The 17,557-nt window shown below is 45.3% G+C and overlaps 1 protein-coding gene across 1 annotated transcript in view; it reads left to right on the top strand.

Moving 5' to 3' along the window:
- Positions 1 to 17,557, top strand: part of col14a1 (collagen type XIV alpha 1 chain) — a 215,404-nt gene that overhangs the window by 82,409 nt on the left and 115,438 nt on the right. The window contains 2 exon segments of the mRNA XM_033019102.1: positions 11,591 to 11,746; positions 16,874 to 16,993. Of these exon segments, the coding sequence (XP_032874993.1) occupies positions 11,591 to 11,746; positions 16,874 to 16,993 (276 nt within the window).

The raw sequence follows: 17,557 nt of genomic DNA, 5'->3' as shown, positions 1-17,557 counted from the left end.
CCTCCCCCACTGGATCAGGGGCTTTCCAAGTGTAACTAGCAAGGATGTCCCACCCTCCTTCCGAAATCATGTTTCCCATGGTCGCTTGGGAGAGATTGAAACCTCTCACAATTAACTGAAAGTTGGGATGGGTGTGGATAGAGTTGTGATGTTTTCTCTTCCAACTATCATGTAAGGACACAAAGTGCTGGAGTAACTCGATGGGTCAGACAGCATCTCTGGAGAAGATGGATGGGTGACGTTTCAGGTCGGGCTCTTCTTCAGACTGATTGCAGCAGTGGGAGGAATGAAAGCTACTTATTTCTTTGCTGCCAGGCCCACTCAGCTGCTGCAGCATTTTGTGTCTTTCTTTGGTAAACTAGAATCTGCAGTTCCTTGTTTCTACACTCTGTCCTTACCTTGTGATCATTTGCAGGGAGGTAGGAAACTGTAATGGTTATGTGAGCAACCATTGAGCCAGCTGTACCTTTATTCAGAGCTGCGGAGAATTAATGCACACAAGCCTGTCTCCAGGCCTCTCTGACCCGTGAAAGTGTTTGCGGCCCAGAGCTGTCTCAACTCCATTTTCACATCGCAATTTCCCTCCGAAATAAATCCCCGGGGTGCTCAACTCAACCCCTCCCTCTGGGAGCTCCATATCTCATGATATCTTGAGCCCTGGTACCAGGTATCACGAACCGAGTTCAGAACATCCTGGAGAGGGAAGGTGAACAGCTGGTATAGTTTTGCACGTGGGCACAAACGACATCGGGAAGAAGAGGAAGGAGGTTCTGCAACACGAGTTTATACAATTAGGAAGAAGACTGCAAAATAGGACTTCTAGGGTGGTTATCTCTGGATTGCTTCCAGTACCTCATGCTTGTGAGGACAGGAACAGGGGGATAGGGGATCTGAATGTGTGGCTGAGGTGCTGGTGCAGGGAGCAAGGATTTAGATTTATAGACCACTGGGATCTCATCTGGGGTATGGGGTGACCTGTACAAAAGAGGCGGGTTACACCTTGACTGGAGGGGGATCTACATTCTGGCAGGCATGTTTGCTAGGGCTACACGTGTGGGTTTAAACTAAATAGTGGGGGGGGGGAGGGATTGACAAATTGGGAGTATAAAGGGGAAGTCAGTACAGGAAAAGTTAATGGGAAGGAAAGTTTGAGAAGGGATAAGAGAGTAAAGTCAGTGCCAATTGTAAGCAGTGTGAGAGGGGAGGTGAATACCGAAGTCAAAGTGTTGTATGTGAATGCGCGAAGTATAAGAATTAAAGTGGACGAGCTTGGGGCTCAGGTAGAAATTGGCAAGCATGATGTTGTGGGAATTACTGAGACACGGCTGCAAGAGGGCCAGGGCTGGGAACTGAATATTCAAGGGTATACCTCCTATCGAAAAGACATACAGGTGGTTGGGTAGCTCTGTTGTTCTATTACATTTTATCATTTAAAAATAAATTGGATAGTTATATGGATGGGAAAGGAATGGAGGGTTATGGTCTGAGCGCAGGTATATGGGACTAGGGGAGATTATGTGTTCGGCACGGACTAGAAGGGTCGAAATGGCCTGTTCCCGTGCTGTAATTGTCATATGGTTATATGGTTATATGGTTGGTGATGAATGACATTCAGTCCCTTGCAAGGGGTGACATTGAAACAGGAGATGTGGAGTCAGTATGGACAGAACTAAGGAATTGTAAGGGTAAAAAGACCCTAATGGGACTTATCTACAGGCCCCCAAACAGTAGCCTGGATATAGGGCGCAAGTTACATAGAAACATAGAAAATAGGTGCAGGAGGAGGCCATTCGGCTGATCATGGCTGATTGTCCCCTATCAATAACCCATGCCTGCCTTCTCCCCATATCCCTTGAATAGAATAGTTTCTTTATTGTCATTGTAACATGAACCATGTACAACGAAATTGTAAAATGTCAGCCAGTCAGTGCACCATTCAAACATTTCTAAAAAGCTAACGATACATACAAGGTAAAATATTAAAAAAAAGATAAACAACTAAAATAAATATCATAAAAATAGCACGCATAAACACCCAGCCCTACATCCTTCTGTCGATTTCACAGTCTCTTAGTATGTATCGCCCCTGCGTTCCTTGGCGGCTACATTTAGTGCCTTTATAGCAGTGGGGTAAAAACAGTTTTTAAGTCTGTTTGTCCTTGTCCTTGTAGATCTGTACCGTCTGCCTGACGGTAACAGTTCAAACAGGGAGTGTCCGGGGTGGGAAATGTCCTTTATAATACTCTGGGATTTTTTGATGCAGCGGGAACTGTGTAAGTCCTCCAAGGTAAGGAGAGGGCAGCCGACAATCCTCTGGGCGTTGTCAATGGCCCTCTGGAGCGCTTTCCTCTGAGCCGCTGTGCAGCTGGTGTACCATACGCATACACAGTATGTTAGGATGCTCTCAATAAAAGGACAGCCATTCAATATTGATTCCATTAGCCCCTAGAGCTCTATCTAACTCTCTCCTAAATCCATCCAGTGACTTGGCCTCCACTGCCCTCTGTAGCAGGGAATTCTATAAATTCACAACTCTCTGGGTGAAAAAGATTTTTCTCACCTCAGTCTTAAATGACCTCCCCTTTATTCTAAGACTGTGGCCCCTGGTTCTGGACTACCCCAACATTGGGAACATTTTTCCCGCATCTAGCTTGTCCAGTCCTTTTATAATTTTATATGTTTCTATAAGATCCCCTCATCCTTCTAAACTCCAGTGAATACAAGCCTAGTCTTTTCAATCTTTCTTCATATGACTGTCCCGCCATCCCAGGGATCAATCTGGCGAACCTACGCTCAAGAGTTGATTCAAGAGTTAAAATTGGCACGTCGTAAAGGTAATGCTACGGTGGTTATGGGAGATTTCAACATGCGGGTAGACTGGGAAAATCAGGTTGGTACTGGACCCAAAGAAAGGGAGTTTGTGGAGTGCCTCCGCATTGGATTCTTAGAGCAGCTTGTGCTGGAGCCTGCCAGGGAGAAGGCAATTCTGGATTTAGTGTTGTGTAATGAACCGGATTTGATACGGGAACTTGAAGTTAAGGCCATTTGGAGGTAGTGACCATAATATGGTAAGTTTTAATCTACATTTTGAAAGGGAGAAGGGAAAGTCAGAGGTGTCCGTGTTACAGTTGAACAAAGGGGACTATGGAGCCATGAAGGAGGAGCTGGCCAAAGTTGACTGGAAAGATACCTTAGCAGGGATGACAGTGGAACAACAATGGCGGGTATTTCTGGGAATAATACAGAAAGTGCTGGATGAATTCATTCCAAAGAGGAAGAAAGATTCCAAGGAGGTTCACGGAGGTTTCCGGAGGTTTTTGTCAGTCTCCCTACCTGCTTCCACTACCTGCAACCTCCGGCAACCACCTGCAACCTCCGGGAACCGCACGGAAATCTTGGGTGGGGCACAAAGTCTCCAGAGGTTTCCGTTCAGGTTTCCTAAGTGGGACAGGGGCATTAGTGTGCAGGGATCGGTGCGGACTCGGTGGGCCGAAGGGCCTGTTTCCGCGCTGTATCTCTCAACTAAACTAAACATATAATCTATGGAAAGAAAGCAGCGCATCTTTATTAGTTCATTATGACTTGACTGGGATTTCAAATCTCGCACGAGGTACCTTTGCGGCACGGTGGCGCAGTGGTAGAGTCGCTGCCTCACAGCGCCAGAGACCCGGGTTCTTTCCTGATGATCGGTGCTGTCTGTACGCAGTTTATACCTTCTCCCCGTGACTCGCATTGGTTTCCTCCGAGATCTTCAGCTCCCTCCTGCTCTCCAAAGACGTACAGGTTTAGGTTAAGTGGCTTGGTACAAATATAAATTGTCACTAGTGTGTGTGGGATAGTGTTTGCGTGCGGGGATTGCTGGTCGGTGCGGACTCGGTGGGCCGAAGGGCCTGTTTCCGTGTTGTATCAATAAACTAAACTAAACTAGAGCAGATAATCTATGGAAAGAAAGCAGAGCATCTATATCAAGCATCTAACTTGATGGGAATTTCAAACCCCGCACGAGATACCTTCAAGAATGGAGCATGCATTTCTATCAGTCATGGAAACAGAAACATAGACAATAGGTGCAGGAGTAGGCCATTCGGCCCATTGAGCCAGCACTGCCATTCAATATGATCATGGCTGATCATCTAAAGTCAGTATCCTCGTTCATGCTTTCTCCTCATATCACTTGAATCCGTTAGCCCTAAGAGCTAAATCTAACTCTCTCTTGAAAACATCCAGTGAATTGGTCTCCACTGCCTTCTGTGGCAGAGAATTGCACAGATTCACAACTCTCTGGGTGAAAAGGTTTTTCCTCATCTCAGTCCAAAATGGCCTACCCCTTATTCTTAAACTGTAGCCCCTGGTTCTGAACTCCCGAGTCACTCTGGGTGAAGCCAAGGTGGAGCTGACAATGTTTGCGTCTTCCACTTGAAATAAAAGTCAACTGAGTTACGGAAGGTTAGAGAAAGAAGTGTATTGATCTCTCTTTCATTAGAAGCACGGTTGACATTTGTTACAAAGAGAAATCAACTTTTATTTCAAACAATTTAAAAGTTGCTTCATTAAACGCGGGGACAAGCGGTGTGGAGATTGCTTTCTTCACTGCTTTCAGTGACACATCCATGGGCTCCACTGAACAATGTAATGAATATCTTCTTCATTTGACTTCAACTGAGCGTTATGACAATATTTACTTAGCGAGGTCATAGATCACCTTGCAAGAAGCTCTAGCCATCATGGTTAGAGTGAAAAACGTCACAGTTTTTTTTAATTGAGAAGAGCTATCATCTTAGGTATTGATCGCAGGTCACATTACCCATGAGAGCCGGTGATTCCAACCACGGCAGCCTCTTGAATGCAGAGATGTGTGAGTTTACTGTGTCCAATGTGATGATACAATTGAGTCTGGTTTTGGGTTTTTAGTTCAGAGTCAATGCCCGACGCAGACTAAACGTTTTAAACAGAGATTGGCCAGATACTGAGCTTTACACAGTGAGAAATCATGTGAAATAATCACTGAATTTTATTTTAAATGAATGTATTTGCATGTTATACTGTTTAGTTTGGAGATACAGCACAGATAGTCCACTGAGTTCGCACCGACCAGCGATTTTATTATTTGGCAATTTTTTTGTGCCCGATTATTTGGCGGCCAATCAACCGCTGTCTCTAAGGGGGTTGCGTCCAATCACCAACCAGCTTGCCTTAAAATTCCCGTCCAATCAAGAAATCGGTCTACTCCCGTCCAATCAGCCGCTGTCTCCAAGGGCATTGTGTCCAATCACATAATGCAGTTTAATGGTAATTAGCAGCTATGGTAAAGGTTGGAAGCCAGCGGAGCTACTGACAGTCAAACGGGAGCAGGAGAGATTAAGACATTGTATAATCCATAGTACCTTAGTGTACAATTTCATGCGCAGGGCCATAAATATCAAGAAGGACACATCCCACCCTGCCAACCACCTTTTTACTCTGCTACCCTCGGGGAGGCGACTCAGGTCTCTGCAGGCTCGCACCGGTAGACTAAAAAATAGTTTCTACCCATGTGCGGTAAAAGAGCTTAACTCCAATAGTGAACACTGGGAAGCAAGAAGTAACTTCGAGAAATACCGCTAAATTCTTTTAAACTTTAAAAAAAATGTATCTATTATTTTACTATTAACTGTACATATGTGTATTGGTTGTTGTGTTGTATTTATTTTAACGGAGGAGAAGCAAATGGAATTTCGTTGCTCAGTTTTGTGCAATGACAATAAACATATTCTATTCTATTCTATTCTATAATATATACTAAATAAAAGGGCTGACAGACCTTGGCTGGGAACCTGGGGCTCACCAAAATTGTTCCCAATTGGGCCGCGCACCTCCTAAGGCCAGCCCTGACTAGACTTGTGCCCCAACATCTGGGCAAGTGCCCCACTGCTGGTCAGACTTCTGACCACCTGCCCCCTCTTCACCCGACCTCCAGATCTGAACCCTGACTCGGGTGCAACAGCAGCCTGAATTATTGCAGCAGCCCCAGAGAGTGTTGGTGTTGCCCTGTGTGACAATCCTTTGTTAGCTCCAGCTTTGATGGCTTTGAGGAATCCCTAGCCCCTGGCCTTTAATTTGATTAAAAGGGGGCTTGAGATGGACCCTGAAGAGTAAGAAATGCTATTTTCACAATATTAATAATTGTGGTGCCTCGAAGATCATAAATCTTGCATTACAATGAATGAAAGGAATTTGATAAATATTGGTTATGCTTTTGCTACTGAATAGTGATTATCTCCCATAATCCTCCAGGGTTCCTTGTGAGTTCTCCATGAATACTCTAACAGTCAGAGTGAACATCTTTAAAAAGCATTCATTGTGGAATGCAGCATAAGTTGGATTTGAGACTTGATTTATGGTGGATTTTATCAAAGCATTTAACACTGTGGATGCTGAGGTTTCTTTCATGCTTGTTGACTTAATTACAAAGTGTTGGGACGGAGTGTCGGCAGATGTTCACTGACTTTGAAGAAGCGATGCCTTCAGGAAATCGGCACTTTAATTTGAACGAGAGTGCTGAGCACAACTTCTGTCTCATTAACATCTGTGCTAGAATGGATGTTTAAAGGTGTGAAATAACAGGGGAGGGGAAGGAAGTGAAGAACTACTTGCTTTGCCTCTCATATCTTCAGGCTGTCCCATTGTGGTGGAAGCTTTCTGCACAAGGGATAACTTTGGACTATTGTTAATTTTTTTAGTTGGCCTAAAAATTCCTCTGATTCATATGACCATAAGTGATAGCAGAGTAGCAAAGTCAAATGTGGGTCCCTTGAAGGCAGACATGGGTGAAATTATTTTGGGAAACAAGGAAATGGCAGAAGAATTGAATAGGTACTTCGGATCTGTCTTCACTAAGGAAGACACAAACAATCTCCCAGATGTACTGGAGGACAGAGGATCTAAGGGGGTAGAGGAACTGAAAGAAATTTTCATTAGGCAATAAATAGTATTGGGTAGGCTAATGGGACTGAAGGATGATAAATCCCCTGGGCCTGATGGTCTGCATCCCATGGTCCTCAGGGAGGTGGCTCTAGAGATAGTGGAATGATTGGTGATAATTTTCCAAAGTTCAATAGATTCAGGATCAATTCCTGTGGATTGGAGGATAGCTAATGTTATCCCACTTTTCAAGAAAGGAGCGAGAGAGAAAACGGGGAATTACAGACCAGTTAGCCTGACTTCGGTGGTGGGAAAGATGCTGGACTCAATTATTAAAGAGGTAATAATGAGGCATTTGAATAGCAGTAAAAGGATTAGTCCAAGTCAACATGGATTTATGAAAGGGAAATCATGCTTGACTAATCTTCTGGAAATTTTTGAGGATGTGATGTAAAACTGATGAAGGGGTGCCAGTGGATGTCGTGTATCTAGACTTTCAGAAAGCCTTTGATAAGGTTCCGCACGGGAGACTGGTGACTAAAATCAGAGCACATGGTATTGGGTGTAGGGTGTTGACATGGATAGAAAATTGGTTGGCAGACTGGAAGCAAAGAGTAGGAGTGACCGGGTCCTTTTCAGAATGGCAGGCAGTGGTGAGTGGAATGTCGCAAGGCTCGGTGTTGGAGCCGCAACTGTTTACCATATATATTAATGATTTGGAAGAGGGAATTAGGAGCAACACTAGAAAGTTTGCAGGTGACACAAAGCTGGGTGGCGGTGTGAACTGTGAAGAGGATGTTAGGAGGTTGCAGGGTGACCTGGACAGGTTGAGTGAGTGGGCAGATGCATGGCAGGTGCAGTATAATATAGATAAATGTGAGGTTATCCACTTTGGTGGCAAAAACAAGGGGGAAGATTATTATCTCAATGGGGTTAGGTTAGGTAAGGGTGAGGTGCAGCAAGACCTGGGCGTCCTTGTACACCGGTCACTGAAAGTTGGCTTGCAGGTACAGCAGGCAGTGAAGAAAGCTGATGGAATGTTGGCCTTCATAACAAGAGGATTTCAGTATAGGAGTAAAGAGGTTCTTCTGCAGTTGTATAGGGCTCTGGTGAGACCACATCTGGAGTATTGTGTACAGTTTTGGTCTCCTAATTTGAGGAAGGACATCCTTGTGATTGAGGCAGTGCAGCGTAGGTTCACGAGATTGATCCCTGGGATGGCAGGACTGTCATTTGAGGAAAGATTGAAAAGACTAGGCTTGTATTCACTGGAGTTTAGAAGGATGAGGGGTTACCTTATAGAAACATATATAATGTTAAAAGGACTGGACAAGCTAGATGCAGGAAAAATGTTCCCAATGTGGGGCGAGTCCAAAACCAGGGGCCGCAGTCTTAGAATAAAGGGGAGGTCATTTAAGACTGAGGTGAGAAAAAAACCTTTTCACCCAGAGAGTTGTGAATTTATGGAATTCCCTGCCACAGAGGACAGTGGAGGCCAAGTCACTGGATGGATTTAAGAAAGAGTTAGATAGAGTTCTAGGGGCTAGTGTAGTCAAGGGATATGGGGAGAAGGCAGGCACGGGTTATTGATAGGGGACGATCAGCCATGATCACAATGAATGGCGGTGCTGGCTCGAAGGGCCGAAAGGCCTCATCCTGCACCTATTTTGTATGTTTCTATGTTTCTATTATAGGAGAAGAATTAGGCCATTTGGCCCATCAAGCCTACTCTGCCCTTCTACCCATAGCCTGTACTGATCAAGAAGATTCTATGAGGCAAAGTCATGATGAGAGAGTCCACAACTGGTTCAAGATGAATAGCAGAACAATGTCACATTTGTATACTCACCAAAACTACAACAAATGTTGACACCTATCACTGGAATAGATTGGAGATCTAGAAGTATAAGTGGGATCCCTGGATGGAAGCGAGAGAGGAGGAGCAGGAACAGGTGTCACAACTCTGCGGCTGCAATCGTATATAGGATATTCTTTGACTGGAGAGCACGCAAAAAAAATGCTTTTTCACTGGACCTTGGTACAGGTGACAATAATAAGTGAAACTAAAACTAGACTGGGGAGGGAAGGGTCGGGTGGGAAGTGATGAGCAAACCAAGGAGATGTGGAGGGGGGGATTCTCCACAGAAAGCGGAAAGGGTGGGGATGGAAGATGTGCGCAGTTCTATGCTGGCTCTTTGAAAAGGTTCTTCATTTCCCTCCAACACTCCTGTATATTTTATCCTATTCAGTATTTATTTTGAGACATTATTATCTCAACCTCTTCCAGCCAAATGCATCTGTTGCAGCCTTTCTGTTCCTCATGTGCCTGCACTGAGCCCCCCCCCCCCCCCATTCCTTGAGCAACTTTCACAGTCTTTACGTGCTTTCCAGCCAGTGAGGTGTGGTTGGAGGGAAGCTTCGTCAAAACTAAACCATTCCTATAGTAACTATACTAAACCTGGGAGTATGTTTTATTAACCATGGGTGCTGAAATGAAAAAGGAAGTTATTTGACTAGTTAACGTGTAAACCGTGGATTACGCTACAGTGCTTCGAGTTAATTGTATTTTTACGCAATTCTGGGTGAAGTATTCAACCAGTATTTACATATTTTTATCGACATGAAAAGGGTCTGTAAACAAAACCATTCTGATATAACACTATTGTTTACTTCAGAGATATATCATGGAAACAGCTGTCTATCCCGCTGAGGTACTCCAGTCTGTCCTCCTTCGGCCTACCGAGTCCACGCCGACCAGCACTCACCCCGTACACAAGCACTATCCTACACACCACAAACAATTTACAATTTACAGGGGCCAATTAACCTACAAACCTGCATGTTTTTCGGAGTGAGAGAAGAAGCCGGACCAGCCAGAGAAAACCCACGTGGTCACAGGGAGAACGTACAAACTCCATACAGACAGCACCTATGGACAGGATCGAACTCGGGTCTGGGCGCTCTAAGGCAGCAATTCCACTGCTGCACCACTGTGCCGCCCATGTTGTTCTAATACCCCAACTGAATGAAGGATCTGCTCATGAGCTGCAGTGTTTAAAAGATGCACTGTAACAACTCACAAAGGTTCTTCGATATCATCTACCAGCAGTTTGGTGTACAAGGGGCAGCAGACTTATTGGAAGTCACCATCAGTGTCACACTGCATTCTTACTGGGGAATTCTCCTTCACCATCACTGAGTTTAAATCCTGGAATTCCCTCCTCAATGGCACTGGGTGAAAACCTACACCTGAAGGTTTACAGCGATTCATGAAGGTGGCTTTCTCAAGGGCATTGAGAGATGAGCAGTAAATTGTTGTCCTGAATAACGATGTGAATGAATAAAAGAAAGCCCTACATTCACTGTGACTGGTTCATTCAGTCTTCTTTACATTTAACCTTGTTCAAAATATCAAATATATATTATACTAATTTGTATTGGAGAAATCATCCCATTAAAGACATCCCAGAATCAATCGACATACTCATCAGCCCAGATCTCGCCGAGGGTCTGACAGGCTCGAGGGGCTGAATGGCCTAATCTGCTCCTATCCCAGTGCAACTAAACTGATGTGCAAGGTGGCCATGGCCACTTTGAGGAGAGATTAGTGAAGCATTTTAGACAGGAGTTGAGTAGATCAGTTTTACGTATCATTCCTGTGGAATAAAGACTAAGATGGATTGGGATCAATTAAGCAACTATGTGGGAATGTGAACATCCGTTTGGGAAAGAGAAAGGAAACACACACTCCTGGTTCATGAAAACGCTCTGTGATGTGGATTTGATCACTCTTTCACTTAATGTTTGAGAGAAGGGATTCAATCCCACTGCATCCTCACTACAGTTAAACTTGCTGTTGAAATGGACACAGTTTCTGTAACAGCTGAATTGTCTATGCCTGCATTGTAACTCTGTTACTTTGAGGTAATAAATCACTTGCCCACTTGCTTGTAGGTTTTGTTTTTGTTCAAACTATTTGAATAAATTCACAATGATTCACTTTGTACTATGTCACAGTTTCTGTTATTTGACATTAAAATAAGGAGTTACCACAGCTACCAACCTCACAGACAGCAGAGGCTGTTCTGACATTCATTATTTTCGACACTCTTCATTGTCATCTCTACTCAAAGCAGTAGCTCCTCTCTGAATGGGCGAGGATACCTTCAGGAGGCACAAGGGACTGCGGACCCTGGAATCCTGAGCAAAACACTAAGTGGTGGAGGAACTCAGCGTTCAGGCTTATCTAGGGAGGAAATGGACAGTCCTGGTTTTAGGTCGGGACCCATCTGTACCTGAAGAGACTTTGGTTCATTCCCTCCACAGATGCTGCCCGATCTGCTGAGTTGCTCCTTCCCTTTGTGTTTTACCTTTAACAGACACTTGAATTTTTAATGTGTTGCAAGTGCTGTGGAATTATATTAGTGTAGATAGTACTTGACGGTTGGCATCGACATGGTGGGCCGAAGGGCCTGTTTCTGTACTGCTGGAATCTATGAGCACAAAGAAATGATCTCTAGTTTATATGATTATGTTTTGATCAGGTTGTATGTTTGTTAACTGATTGGCTTATTATTGCTCATCTGCTCGTCAAGGGTGACTGCTTCATGCAAAGGGGACGGATTCAAAGATCAGTTCATTCTTTTTGAACCTCTGACTGATGTGATTTTTCCCAATATATCGATTGCAGGTTCTCAGTTTATGTGCGAGTCTCCAGCTATTGCCGACATCGTTGTTCTTGTGGACGGTTCGTGGAGCATCGGCCGACTTAATTTCCAACTCGTACGACTGTTTTTGGAGAACTTGGTTAGTGCTTTCAATGTAGATTCTGACAAAACCAGAATAGGTGAGTCCACCTTCAGCAACCGGGAAAATATGTGCTTGATCCTTGTGTGTAAAAGCATGCAAATTGAAGGATGTTCTTCTGCCCTTTGTCGTCTGTGCTAGAACAAGGTTCTCAGGACATCTGCCGTATTTCCCACCACCCCACCCCCCAATTTCACACCACCCCTCCCCCAATTTAAACTAAATATTCTCAAAAACAAATCTGCAGATGCTGGAAATTGGAAATCAAGGAAGCTCTCAGCTGGTCCGTCAGTATCTACGGAGAGAGAACAAGCTTCAAATGGGAAAATAGATTATGAAAGAAAACTGGCAGGGAAAATAAAAACTGACTGCAAAAGATTTTATAGCTATGTGAAGAGAAAGAGATTAGTTAAAACAAATGTAGGTCCCTTGCAGTCAGAAACAGGTGAATTGATCATGGGGAACAAGGACATGGCAGACCAATTGAATAACTACTTTGGTTCCGTCTTCACTAAGGAAGACATAAATAATCTGCCGGAAATAGCAGGGGACCACGGGTCAAATGAGATGGAGGAACTGAGTGAAATCCAGGTTAGCCGGGAAGTGGTGTTAGGTAAATTGAATGGATTAAAGGCCGATAAATCCCCAGGGCCAGATAGGTTGCATCCCAGAGTACTTAAGGAAGTAGCCACAGAAATAGTGGATGCATCAGTGATAATTTTTCTAAACTCCTTAGATTCTGGAGTAGTTCCTGAAGATTGGAGGGTAGCAAATGTAACCCCACTTTTTAAAAAGGGAGGGAGAGAGAAAACGGGAACGAGGAATTACAGACCAGTTAGTCTAACATCGGTAGTGGGGAAACTGATAGAGTCAGTTATTAAAGATGGGATAGCAGCACATTTGGAAAGTGGTGAAATCATTGGACAAAGTCAGCATGGATTTACGAAAGGTAAATCATGTCTGACGAATCTTATAGAATTTTTCGAGGAAGTAATTAGTAGAGTGGATAAGGGAGAACCAGTGGATGTGTTATATCTGGACTTTCAGATGGCTTTCGACAAGGTCCCACATAAGAGATTAGTATACAAACTTAAAGCACACGGTATTGGGGGTTCAGTATTGATGTGGATACAGAACTGGCTGGCAGACAGGAAGCAAAGAGTAGGAGTACATGGTTCATGTTACAATGACAATAAAGAAACTATTCTATTCTATTCTAAACGGGTCCTTTTCAGAATGGCAGGCAGTGACTAGTGGGGTACCGCCAGGCTCAGTGCTGGGACTGCAGCTATTACAATATATATTAATTATTTGGATGAGGGAATTGAATGCAACATCTCCAAGTTTGTGGATGACACGAAGCTGTTAGCTGTGAGGAGGATGCTAGGAGGCTGCAAGGTGACTTGGATAGGCTGGGTGAGTGGGCAAATGCATGGCAGATGCAGTATAATGTGGATAAATGTGAGGTTATCCACTTTGGTTGCAAAACCAGGAAACTATTATCTAAATGGTGGCCGATTAGGAAAAGGGGAGATGCCACGATACCTGGGTGTCATGGTACACCAGTCATTGAAAGTAGGCATGCTGGTGCAGCAGGCAGTGAAGAAAGCGTTAGCATTCATAGCAAAAGGATTTGAGTTTAGGAGCAGGAAGGTTCTACTGCAGTTGTACAGGGTCTTGGTGAGACCACACCTGGAGTATTGCGTACAGTTTTGGTCTCCAAATCTGAGGAAAGACATTCTTGCCATAGAGGGAGTACAGAGAAGGTTCACCAGACTGATTCCTGGGATGTCAGGACTTTCATGTGAAGAAAGACTGGATAGACTTGGCTTGTGCTCGCTAGAATTTAGAAGATTGAGGGGGATCTTATAGAAACTTACAAAATTCTTAAGGGGTTGGACAGGCTAGATGCAGGAAGATTGTTCCCGATGTTGTGGAAGTCCAGGACAAGGGGTCACAGTTTGAGGATAAAGGGGAAATCCTTTAGGACCGAGATGAGAAAAACTTTTTTCACACAGAGAGTGGTGAATCTCTGGAATTCTCTGCCACAGAAGGTAGTTGAGGCCAGTTCATTGGCTATATTTAAGAGGGAGTTAGATGTGGCCCTTGTGGTTAAAGGGATCAGGGGGTATGGAGAGAAGGCAGGTACAGGATACTGAGTTGGATGGTCAGCCATGATCATATCGAATGGCGGTGCAGGCTCGAAGGGCCGAATGGCCTACTCCTGCACCTATTTTCTATGTTTCTATGTTTCAAGTTAATGACTATTCCCAGTCCTGACAAATATCATTCAGCGGGACCACAAGCTTTGTTTCCCTCTCCGCAGATGCTCCCTGACCTGCTGAGCGTCTCCTTTATGTTCTGTTTTTATTTACATATTCCCACTCCCATTCCCCTCCCTGCTTATGGAGTTTGTGAGCTCTCAATAATTGAGCTCACATTTGCAACTGGAAATTTGACTTTGATGCCCTTGCAAAGTGGATGAAATCGAGTCACCATTGAGTCCAGTTGCACCAACGATCAGGCAGAGGCTCTGCTGGGTGATCAGTGTAAAACTGTCTTATGTGATTCCGCCAAAGTCGAATATCGCTTTGTTTTGTTGATTTTGTTTTCCTTTACAATTGATGTTAGTTTCCCACCCATATTGGGGCATGGTGAGGATGACTATTGGCAGCATCATGGGGCTTGGGAGAGTGAAACTAGGGTTCCAGTGGTTTGAGCAGGGATCTCCATTGACCATGGTCCTATCTGAGGAAAGCCACCTTGATGGGCAGGACATCAGGCATTGTTACTGATGGGACAGTTTCCTACGCCCTCATTAAGGGGGAGGACCTTTCGGGGGTGGGGTGCTAAAGGAAGGGGATTAGGGAGTTGGAAAATACTGCGGCAGATGCAGAGAGAATGAGTGTTTCAATGTTTGCAAATGTTGGGCCTGGATTCTCGGGAACATAGCTGATGCTTGCTCTAATCATTTGTTCCCATTAACAACAGGCACTCCCTGTTGCTTAGTTGGGGTCTGGAATGGTTCAGCCTTTCGTGGGAATGGCACTCCAATGATTCCCAGCTGATGTACTCTCCTGCCACTACCCTCTGCTCTTGTTTATGAACTAGCCTCAACATCAAAGTCTTGTGGCATTATATTGAGGCTACAGCAAAGAAAGGTGCCCCTCAATGGTGTACTTCCTAGGCCCCCTTTGGTTATGGGTGACCATGGGTGTCTCCAGGGTGCTATTCCCTATATGGAGGACACCTGTGCATGACTTTGTTTAACACGGGGAGACGGGTGCACAGACAGCCACCCCACGGTCCTTGACAGATCTGGGTCGGGATCCAGTGACATGGAGTCCAAGATGACCAAGATGTAGGCTTCATCCGCCTTCCCATCCGTTGTGACGCTCCACTAAGGTCAGCCATCAACCTCTGCCTGTTCCACCGTTGAGGTCTTGGTTGGATTGCTCTTTGTCAGAGACCTCTCCCTCAACCTTACCGCCATGGGTGGCCCTACCAGGAGCATAGCTCCAGACGGCATCGCTCTCAGGATCTCAGGTCCACACAAGCTTCTCCACCACGACAAGGTGACAATCCATGGAGAAGATGGTGTACTAGTGTCAATCCTGTCATTCACCCCAATATCTCCCAGTGGGTAGGAGCTCCACATTCTCCCACTCTCTGCATAACACTGCTGCACTGGGTTTATTAATGGCCTTGGTTTATTCAGAGCCTGTAGTTTTTCAAATGCTCCATCCCAAACCTGTTCACAATGCTGAAGATATTTGCTGATCTCATGCTGATATTATCTCTCAGCATAATACCTCTCAGCATATTAAGAGCAGAAGAGGAGAGAGAGAGAGAGGGAGAGGGAGAGGGAGAGGGAGAGAGGGAGAGGGAGCAGGGAGAGAGGGAGAGGGGAGGGAGAGAGGGAGAGGGGCGGAGAGGGGGGAAGGGAGAGAGGCCAAGGGAGAGAGGGGAGAGCGGGGAGAGGGAGAGGGAGAGAGGGGAGAGGGAGAGGGGAGAGGGAGAGGGAGCGGAGGGAGAGAGGGAGCGAGGGAGAGAGGGAGAGAGGGAGAGGGAGAGAGGGGAGAGGGGGAGGGCGAGGGGGGGAGAGAGGGGAGAGAGGGAGCGAGAGAGGAGAGAGAGAGCAGAGGAGAGAGAGAGGGAGAGAGGAGCGAGAAGAGAGGAGAGAGAGGCGAGCGAGAGAGAGGGAAGTGAGAGAGAGAGAGAGAGGAGAGGGAGAGAGAGAGGTTGAGAGAGAGGTTGAGAGAGAGAGAGAGAGAGAGAGAGAGAGAGAGATGGGAAGCAGGGCAGAGAGAAGAGAGCGCGTCGCGAGACTGAGAAGAGAGCGCATGAGAGCTTCATCGCTCTCGATCTCTCTCTCTCTCTCTCTCTCTCTCTGTCTCTCTCTTCTCTCTCCCCCCCCCCCCCCCCCCCCGCTCTTTCTCTCCCACTCTTTCTCTCCTACACACTCTCTCCCACTCTCATTCTCTAGTTTAGCATTCTCGGGTCCACCTGAGTTCCTACTCCTGCTGTCAGTGGGAGAAACAGAAGGGCGGAGGGCTTTCCGATGGCTCTTCCACCTAAGCAAGTGAACTCTTCCTGGTTTCTGAGACTCAGAAGAGCCGCATGTGGCTACAATTGAAATCAGAGTTCAAATGGTTAATAAGACACTGACGCTCCTTGACAGCTTAATAGTTTCCTCGATTTTATTATGAGAAAAATGAAACCATTTGCCTGAGCTCCAGGCAGGGGACTGTTTGGTCTTTGGGTCAACAGCTGTGTTAGCAAATGATTCATGCATTTCCCTAAAATGGTTTAAAGCAGAATACGTTATGAAATGTTCACATTAACTGTAATGCAAAGTTACTTAATTGTGTTGTTGGAATGTTAAATGGGAAGATTAAAGGCTACCCTTTTTAATACATGCTAATGGGCCTGTCCCACTTACGCAACTTTTTCGGCGACTGGCAGTACCTGTCATAGGTCGTTACAGGTCTCCTCAGTTGCCAACAGAGCTGTAGCATCTTTCTGGTGGCTGCTGAATTTTCAACGCCCATAACTTCGACAGGCCCATAAGAGCTACTTCAACCAGAACAAAAAAGCAGATACTGACTCCACATTGAATAAACAAGTGGATGCGCTATATTCTGACCTTGCCTTCCCCTGTTTTCAGGACTGGCTCAGTACAGTGGAGACCCGAGGGTGGAATGGAATCTGAACCAACACAGCACAAAGGAGGCTGTATTGGACGCTGTCAAAAATCTGCCTTACAAAGGCGGCAACACACTTACAGGTACTGAGCCTTGCGCAGCGAACCAACCCCGGGACCTACTAGTGCTGCAGTTCCGCATAGAGTCATAGTCATAGAGTCAGACAGAGCAGAAACAGGCCCTTCAGCCCAACTTGCCCATGACAACAAACAACATACACTAGTCCCACGCCTGAGTTTGGCCCATATCCCTCCAAGTCCATCATATCCGTGAATCTATCTAAATACTTCTTAAATGTTGTGATAGTACCTGCTTCAAATACATCCTCCGATAGCTTGTTCCATACATCCACCACCCTTTGAGTAGAAAAGTTCCCCTCAGGTTCCGAGTAAATCTTTCCCCACTCAGCTTAAACTTATGTCCTCTGGTTCTCAATTCTCTTACTCTTGGCAAATGTATGTGCGTTTACCTTATTTATTCCTGTCATGATTTTGTACACCTCTATAAGATCACCCCTCATCCTCCTGCACTCCAAGGAATAAAGTCCTAGCCTCCCAATGTTGTTAGTCAACCTCTCCTTATAGCTCAGGACCTCGAGTCCTGGCAATATCCTTGTAAATCTTCTCTGCACCCTTTCCAGTTTGACG

This window comes from Amblyraja radiata, chromosome 4 (genome assembly GCF_010909765.2).
Source record: "Amblyraja radiata isolate CabotCenter1 chromosome 4, sAmbRad1.1.pri, whole genome shotgun sequence".
In the NCBI taxonomy this organism is placed as follows: Eukaryota; Metazoa; Chordata; class Chondrichthyes; order Rajiformes; family Rajidae; genus Amblyraja; species Amblyraja radiata.
Note: the sequence above shows the minus strand (reverse complement) of the source record. Positions and strands in the feature narration are given on the sequence as shown.